At 35.3% G+C, this 9737-nt stretch overlaps 1 protein-coding gene across 1 annotated transcript; it reads left to right on the forward strand.

Annotated features, from left to right (window-relative positions):
• Positions 1–2163: 2163 nt before the first annotated feature.
• LOC114536766 lies at positions 2164–5198 on the forward strand. The gene is made up of 3 exons (XM_028558118.1): positions 2164–2399; positions 2636–2975; positions 3575–5198. The coding sequence occupies exons 2-3, from the start codon at positions 2655–2657 to the stop codon at positions 4385–4387; spliced, it is 1134 nt and encodes a 377-aa protein (XP_028413919.1). The 5' UTR covers positions 2164–2399; positions 2636–2654; the 3' UTR covers positions 4388–5198.
• The last annotated feature ends 4539 nt before the right edge of the window (positions 5199–9737 follow it).

Consider the following 9737-nt stretch of genomic DNA (forward strand, 5'->3'; position numbering starts at 1 on the left):
TTGATTGGTTTACAGGAGTGCGATTATTCATTAATCGCACTCTTGGTGAGCTGTAATCGCACTCTTGTTCACAGCCATTGAAATTCAGCATAGCTTTACAAGTAGCCAATCAGCATTCAGATACAAAATAAGAATTTGTTTTCTTTTGGGGCGCGAAATTTTTAAAAATGGAGAAATTTGACAATGATTTTGAAAATTTTGACCTTTTAAATGATATATTTGCTGAAGAAAATGACCAGAATTTTTGATTACAGAAGATGGATAATTAATAAGTAATAGAACGAATTAAGTCGTGCAATTAATGCCAAATCATACTCGTGCTTAACAAATCAACCTCCCGCTGCGCGGTCGGTTGATTTTGTAATCACTCGTATGATTTTGGCATTAATTGCACTCCTATTCGTTCTATTACCATTATAAATTCACGTTAGTTTACTTGTTTTGTGAGATTATAAGAATATTATCGATTCGCTGTGTTGCTACAAGGTTACATCTGGTCTTACCTTCGTGTTCCGAAATCACCACAGCCCGGCCTGACTGTCACATCCACGGATTGAATTCTTTGATCATCTTTGATCTGCTAAAACTTAATCTTCTAGCTTGAAATGGCTTTTCATCGGTATAATGACCGAACTTATACAGCATGTTTAAAAGACGCAACACTTAATATTCATAAATATTTAATTGATACGCTATACGATCTTTTGTGATCAAAACGAAAGTGAAGTGAATTTCATGAACACTTTGATGTTGCGTTTTTCTTATTCACCACAGCTGTAGATCAATCAACAAGATATCCTGAACCATTTGTGTGTTGATGAAAACTTATTTAGATTGGAATATTATTGCACCGCGAAAATATTCAACTTGACTTAAACAGAGTAAAAATATTAAAGTAGGTCACATCTGGTTGCATATTGCAAGCTAATGGATTATCAAGAAACATTGACAAATAGATTTGTTGACTTATTAACTGACAGTACTCTTCCGTTGATGAGTAAAATCATGTGGCATTAGAAAGAGTAAAATACTAAACGGTACGCCAAATCTGGGTGCATTCCAAGATAATGGGTTAACAAGAGACACTGACAGATAGTTTTGTTAACTTAGTACTCTTCCACTGATGAGTAAAATCATCTGACACGATTAGGAAAATCTGGGTTCATAATGCTGGTCCATGCAGTTTGACCCATTCACTTAGCATACATAGCTCAGTGCGTCATACTCCCGTCCTAGTTCTCTCTTTCAGCTCGCGATATTTCTAAATTTATTGGTCGAAACACCGCAGCTATTTCCAAGAATTCCTCACAGCAAATGATGCATTTTATGCAAACACTTTATAAGGAAGAGATATTTGTCTTCATAAACTGATCATTTTGGAGAAGAGTTCGAGAAAATACAAACAGACTTCTCCAAGAACGAACACTGTATCTATACTCAGTCTATAATGCTAGGTTTATACTACAGAGTGACAAACACCACAGAACATGCTTTATTATTACGACACAAGAACAACCCGGAAGTTATAGAAGAAAAACTTGAAGCGGTTAACAACCAGGTCATTCTAACTGAATCTTGATATCCACACCGTGTAGCCAATATATGCTCTGTCTATATAAACTATTTACTATGATTGATTTTTCTTGGTATAAAGTATCATTTTCTTTTGTCAACATAAACTGAAATTGAAATTGAAATTCTTGCCAACATAAACACAACAATTGCGAATTGATCAATTATAGGTTTTTCCAAAGTTTAGTAATATAAGTACAAACTACTTTACTGTAGATAGGAGATGATGTCCCTGCTGGATAAAAATATATTTTTTTGGCGAATTAATATAAAATATTAAATGTTTGGTTAATTTTCACATTAATTATTAATTGATATCATATACATTATATAGGTGAGCATTTTTGGTGTGAAATAAGGATAAAGGATTCTTATATGAAAATGACATTTCATTTTTGCAAAAGGGGACGGAGATATGTCACGATTCTACGACTTTTCTTGTGGTCAAGAACAAAGATTTTGAAATTAAGTTCACTCTTTTCTAAGTGAATTGAACCCGCAAATTTTGTTTTGAAGAGCGATGAACCGACAACTCTTTTATCATTGCGAATTGCGGGGAACTTGAGAAAATATTTACACTAGATATGTATTAAAAGCATATAACTATATTTTTAACTTACGCGTACAATAACCGCAGTAACAGGTGGCCTTTAGAGATGTTTACAAATTTCCCCATTCAATACATGCAAGCAGTCACGGCTGCATAGTTACATCGCAAGCAACCTTCGCTACACGTACTTTATATCTGTCCATTGTTGATTTAACTTGTTCGCAATTTCAAGTATTCAAAAGCAAATCCTAACGTCGAGTTGAAATATCCAACATCGGTAAGATTTTGAAGAAATATCCAATTTTGAAATAGGAAACGATCCTTAGTTACCTACAACTTTGCGTTCCTTCCTTCAATCTTTCTTCTTTTTCTTTTTATTCTAAGCCCGTTCTTTCATCTCTCGTTTCCTCCTATATGTTTCCCAGCTTCTAGGTCTAGTTGGACTAACAAGTTCGTCAGTTCTTGCGCTCAATTTATTCGATTTATTTTATTAATCTTAATTTTGTTATCTAGAAACACGTACTCAATTAAAATGCATATTCAACACTGTTTTTTGATCTACTTGTTGGAAAGTCTCCACCACTTTGCTGTGCATTCCGCTTGCGAGCTTACACCACAAGTGAAGTTTCCTAACGGAAAACAAGAAAATAGTCGCTTGGAAGGCCTGGTGCTAAGCACCAAGTCAGGAACAGCTTTGGAATGTTTTGGAAAATGTGTTCGAAATTGTCATTGTAAGTCAATCAACGTCTGCGGGACGACGTGCGAATTAAATTCTGGTAATCAACGCGACAAAACGCCGAGTAACGACCAAGGCTGTACCTATTACGAGCTGTCATTTGAGAGTCAAAACTCGGTAAGTTAAATAATTTTATTAAAATAATGTGAGTAAATTAAATATTTATAACAGAAAAACATGCATAAAGCATCGCCCCTCGCCATTTCAAACGAAGCAAAATATTTCCTGAGTTAGCCAGACCTAACCCTCATATTTTAAAATGACCTTAATGTAAAGCCGATAAATGATGTCTCAAATTTTTTGGAAACAAACACAGTGAAATCACCTGTTTTCCTGCTGCATTACGTTGCATGTAATTATAGACTTTCACAGTTTATTAAACATTCAAAGCATCAAAACTGCATGTTGCTTTAAATAGATTATTCAACATCTTATTCATTGTAAATTAGTGTTGAAAAACCCTGCTTGGGAACACAATAAAAAAAGTTTGTATTGTATTGTAAAACGACAGGTATGTACACGCGGGATTGCAGCCAGCGTTATAAATGTACCCTTTATTGACCAGAGATGCGTTCAATGCATATAAATAGATATAATACTCTTTACTACAATTTCAAGATTCCACGTTTCTGCTGTTACAGTCTTTTCCGTGTATGTAAAAAGCCTGTTATATGGCATGAAGAACAACTAACAGTCAGAAATTCCGCTTATTTCAGGGTACAACAGGAGGAAGCTGCGCTCAAAAACAAAGCTGTTCGTGCGCAGGTAACCCATGCATGAACGGAGGAACTTGCGTTGAGCAATGTCCAACTGCATCAGGCAAACGGCATCGTTGTAGTTGCCCAAAACATCTTGGAATTAGAGGTGAACGTTGTGAAGATCTCCCAAAAAGCTGTAGATCTATATATGATGCAAATCCTGGAAGTCAATCTGGAGTGTACACATTGTACGATGATCTAAACCAAGCTTTTCGGTCTTTTTGCGACTTCACATTGGTTGATGGTAAAGTGTGGACCTTGGTCCAGTCATTTTCAAGGGGGAATCGGGTTTATTACAAGAAAAAACAATTATTTATTAATAACCCAAGATCGCAAGCAAATCCTGCTTTTAACGATTTTCGCCTTCCTAAGGCAACATTTACTAGTATCCAGAAGAACTCGACCCACTTTCGAATAACATGCAACTATGATCCGCATACGTTCGCCGATACGATCGATTATGTCCGTCTAAAAACTAGCACGGTCGACTTTTTAACCTATAATAGCGACCATGTTACTGATAAGTGCATTTTGGTGGAATACTTGAACATCCGTGGTGGATCATGTACTGACTGTACAGTGGCCATAATGCAGACCTCGGTATACAACATCTACACAAGCGTATATGTAAATTCAAATTACGGCTGCGACTGGCAATACCCCAATGGGCATGCCACGTGTGAAAATCTCGGGGGTTACGACTGTTATAATAATAATTACAGATGCTCCTCGTCTTCAACATCAACCTCTAATACCTGGTATGGATCTTAGCGTGCTTCTTAGTATATTTTCATTATCGAAGGACGTTTGAATTATTATTTCTCATTTGTTTAAAGACACGATAATTTTATTTCAAATATAATAAAACTTTTCACTTGAAGCAAATAATAACATGTTGCACCGTATCACAAGGAGCTGGTAGATCAATTATTGCACTGAAAAATTCCACGAAAAGCGGCGTACAATCCACTCCAAGTCAAAGCCTGATGTATTAATTGCCTGCATGGTATAAATATTGCTATGTTACACACCCTTTGTTGTATATATATTTTATTCATGTATCTTTCAAAAAATTCCAATACTTATTGATAGCACTTACCATATTTAATCTTATATACATGCATGACTAAGAAAAAAAGGAGATATTTGCCGTAGCAAATAATAAGTTCATTGCTTGCGTGTATTATTCTTAGTTTATTTGTAGTTTGTAAATAACGTTATAGCTATATATGGTAGCGCACGCGTAGAGCAATGGAGGGAAACTCTTTTTTAACTGGCCTATCTATAGATTTGAGTACAGGGAAACTTTGTTACGTTTTGATAAACGTGCTTTCCTGATTTATTCCTAGCGGAATGAGAAAGTTCAAGGCTATTTGCACTTTGTTACAGTTAAGTAATATCCCCCTCACGTGCATGGAGCATGTTTCACGTGCACAGTCAGCATACCTATATAAAGAGATCCGAAAGGTTCAAGGTCATTCTATATTTGATTTCGTCGAAGCAATTTCGGAAGTTTTCACCCGACCCTCCTTCCCTTTCTCTAGGTTGTGAGCTACGATAATTTCTATGTAATTATGATGGTGTGGGCGTTTTTATCACCCCACCTTTTCTGCGCGCTAACTAAATACGAACATTTAGCTATAATTTGTTACTTTTGGTTGAATTAAATCGGCATGTGCTCTGGCACACTGCCATTATTTTATCCAAAAAGTGTCATTGTTTATTGCAGTTGCATGCCTTTAATTTGCCCAGAAAACAGAGCTCACCAGTCTCGGAAACCGCCGGGACTTCCTATAGGGTTCGTAGTTGAAACGGAAGCGATAACGATGTCAAATAAACATCTATAAGTATAGTGTGCTCTTCGGTCACAAAACGGCTTTTAATGCTACGTGCAATTGAAGAACCTTACATAGCTATATATCTTTATTAAATCATTACCAGAAATTGGTGACAAGATGGGTATCGCTTGTGCGTTAATTTGCATTTAATCCATACATAATTGCCTTCGAGTTTTACTATAAAATACATTGAGTGGATATATAAAACGTCGTAACATCGTAACGACTTGAAGCACTCTTTGCCGACCGGCTACATGGGTAGACCAGCTTTTTAGAAACGTTTTGGCAATCGATTTTCTACCTTGGGTATTTTTGAAGTCTTCCAAACTTAAAAATATATCACCCAAAATTTGGCCGTGTTCTCTCAACGAACTTATAAAATCGCCTACATTCATACGAACATTTCGATTTGGATTGTTGATGAATTGACTTTGTCTTTCGTATTCCTATAATATGAATTTTCCTTTACGACCCGGATTTTTTTTTGAATTAATTTTGCACTTTGAAAAATTATTATCAGTCTCATAAGGCTGTTCAACCAAGCATTCAAAGCGTATATACAAATTTGAACACAGTCGGTTGGCGGAACGTAGAAATACCCATGCATTGTAACTAATTCGAGCATCAAATTGTTGTAAAACGGCTGTTCTATTGATCCAGAGGTCGGCAAACAGTGCCCACTGCACAACATCCAGGGCAACGGCAATTTCAGGTGTTGTACTTTTGCTATAAAATTATCTATCTTATAGTAAAAGTTAAAGGCCACTATTGTTGAAAGTTACATGCAAATTTGTGTATAATATATATATGCAAATCACCATGTGGCAAATTTGTGGTAATGCGTTGCCATAGCGAGACAAAGAAGCATCTGCTGGAGGTCAATCTATATAGTTTCCTTTACACATAACACTATACGCTATCCACTCTTATGCACGTAGTATAATTATTTAAACGTGTCTTTAAAAACTCATGCAGGTGCATCCTTACAGGTTTGCATCTTTTCATATGCAAATCCTCCGGATTTAAACGTTGGCTCATTCTGTCTTACGAATGAATGACAATGTATGTCATTTTTATTCTTCTTTTCTCATTAAAAGATATACCTTGCTACATTACAGGAGAGAAACGCGTAAAACAACCGTCGTTGAACAAGCAAATGTATTTCAAGCCAGTAAAAAAATATGGTGAGTAAGATATCATGGGATGATTTTTCAGTTAGATAGACAGAAACGAGGAATTAACGTTTTCTATCTGAACTCTTGCTGCAAAGTTAAAATAGCCTGGCTTTAAAAGTTCCCTCAATTCATGATTAATTTATTATTGGGCCAAGAATATATAAACACCGTGTTGTAGAAAAATTTAAAAACCGCCGCGCGGCTTAACTTTGTCTATATTTAATGGCTATGCCATGAAACGTATTATGAGTTGCCTGACATTCGCAACGGATGTCTATATATGCGATTACAAAAAGACATATAAATTCCTGTACGTTATTTTTAAATTCATAATGATCGTAGCTATTTTTACATGCAGAAAAGTATAAAAACGCGTTATTGCAAAACGCTTTATTTTGTACACGGGGGAATAAAAAATATGCAATTTATCGCCCAAAGGAAAACTTTGTATTGTGAATGGAAAATACTCCTCAGCTTTTCAGAATTAGCTTCAGAATACCGTATTTAGATCCAAATAATCTTATTGATATGCGCTCTGCAGAAAAGAGCCAAATTTAATGCAATAATTATTGTGCTGCTCATTCCCGTTCGGTTGTAAACGACGCACAAAGCTAATTTCGATTTTATCCACGAGTATTTTTATTTCAAGTTGAAATTGTATTATCTTAAAGCTAAAACGTTTATCTATTTGTGTAAGCCCTATTTTAAACGCCGCATTTTGGTCGCGTCGAATGCAATTCAAACGCTAGATAACGAGATGAGACGATGTATTATCTATTGTTTGAATTGCATTCGGCGCGACCAAAATGCGACATTTAAGTTTTTTTAAAAGGTTTCTTGGCAGAGATATTTTACTGACAATAGTGTACATTTCTAAATTAAATTTTAAAAAGTCGTAAATGTGCTAAATCTTTCACGAATTTCGCTTAAAACCCCCCACATATTTGTAGCTTACTTTGATCTATATTAATTTTTAATTAGTTTATTTTGCTTGAAATACGCTTGTTTTGGCGATTTGTAGCGATATTTCAACAAAGGTGTTTACAAACGAAAAATCCAAATTTTTGCATATAATTATCACCATAATTATTGACAAAAATTAAAAAAAAATCGGAAAAAATTTCGATGCAAAAATGTCGAATATATTACCTGTAGAGACAATTTTACTGCAGAAAACTAATTTTACCCGATGCAGGCATCGCTGAGTTTCTGACATCTCTAACCTCACTCGACGACCATGGCCACATGTGCCCGCGCTGTATGAGCAACGCTTCTCGCTATAAACAATAACAATGCAGAAAAATCGCTATTTTTCTATTTTTCTGCCCATCCTGGGACTAGTTGTAGAATACCGTTTCACTTTAAAGTAAAATTTTTGAAAAAATATTAGATGAACAATTGTATGATAATCTTGTGGCAAATAACTTGTTATCCTATCACCAATTTAATATCAAACAATAAATAATTTAAAGTCAAATATAATTTGAATGGCTACAAAACATAACATTAAATGGAAAGTGAGAATGTTATTTACTACATACAAAAAACATTAACAAAATAACAATCCGTTCTTCTGAGAACTGCTGTTGTTCATGCTCAATAGTGAATAAGGTTGTGCAGACCAAGAGAATGGCTGAGGCAAGGAAGGGGCCTGAATCTTAGGAAAATATGCTAACTTTGGTGGTGTACATATTTTCTTGGTTTCAGCAAGTGCTACTAAAACTGCATCTTGAAAGTCCTAAATCCACGTGGCCTTGTTGCTCAGTTGATTGTACCAATCTGATACTGTGAGGATTTTAGACCCAGTCAGAATATACAGAATATTTGAAATATAATATGTAAAAATACATTAATTTCTTCTAAATTAGGTGTTTAGAAACACAAAATATTGCTATACTGTGTATACAGAATATTGCTACTGTTTTTAAGAATCCAAAGGTTATTGAATTAACTAGGGCACAAGTTAAGGCCCAAGAGGTATTCTCGAATTTAGACCATATTGTGTACCGGTATATATCAAATGGTAATATCTTTCAAACCCTTATATTCTTCTTTGGTTTCTTATTGTCAGCACTGGTCACATCTAATTGCCTCTTCTTGGCTTTATTATCATCATTGTTATTATCACAGGGCTGCTCAATTCAAGCTAAGTTTTCACTAACTCATTTTTGCTATCTGTAAAAAAACACAAATACTCGCTTCATAAAATTTATTTATAGACAAATACTTTATTACTATACACAAATAATTACTTTCGCTCGCATGATACGGCGATTCCTCCAAGAGGAACAAATAAACAGTTCTGTTGATGCTGTTCGATTAGGTTTAGATTTAATTTGGGTCAGAATATATTTAATACATGTAAGTTCTGGTCCTATTTTAATAATATCGCTGCTATTTTGCCGTATAACAAGATGTGGTCGTGTATGAGCGCGTTGACACGTCACAGTTTGCACAGGATTGAAGAACGCATCATGCGGTTTGTTTATATTTTTAAGCAATTGAACTTCTATACTTTTTAAGCACGATGTGCTTCAGAATTTCGCGATCGAACAACATTTAGGTTGGCAAGTGGCAACGCATCTAAATAAGTATGAACTGTATTGTTCATGTTCAGATATTGAAGACTGGTACGTGCACGGCACGCCGGAGTTAACGCCAGAACAGGCGTCTTGGCTTTATATGCTCTTTATACCGACGCTTAATTGTCCCTGGAAGCAATCAAGAGCCGGGGCAGAATATCGATAAAAGGCAATTTGGCTTACTGAAGGCAAACAAGGGAAAAAAATTATAATATAGTTATAGTTTAATGATTCACATGCACACATTGCAGTTACAAAGACTAAATTACGTGGTGATATACAAAAGAGAAAGACTAAAAATTAAGTTATATCAATTTTACAACAACTGGGCAAGGATAGTGTAAAAAAAATTACAGTGAGGTGTATAGATTATAAAATTGAACGGCATGATTCCTGGCACGCTTCTACGGTTGAGGGGAGGTTAGATTGAGAGTCTCTATACTGTACAGGACTTCCCACGTTATCGAATCAACAAATTTGACAAGATCGTTTGGGGGATCGAGGTCATTGACCATGATCAAAAAAA

This window comes from Dendronephthya gigantea, unplaced genomic scaffold, assembly GCF_004324835.1.
Source record: "Dendronephthya gigantea isolate DGI-Jeju-01 unplaced genomic scaffold, DenGig_1.0 000144F, whole genome shotgun sequence".
NCBI classification, from domain to species: Eukaryota; Metazoa; Cnidaria; class Anthozoa; order Malacalcyonacea; family Nephtheidae; genus Dendronephthya; species Dendronephthya gigantea.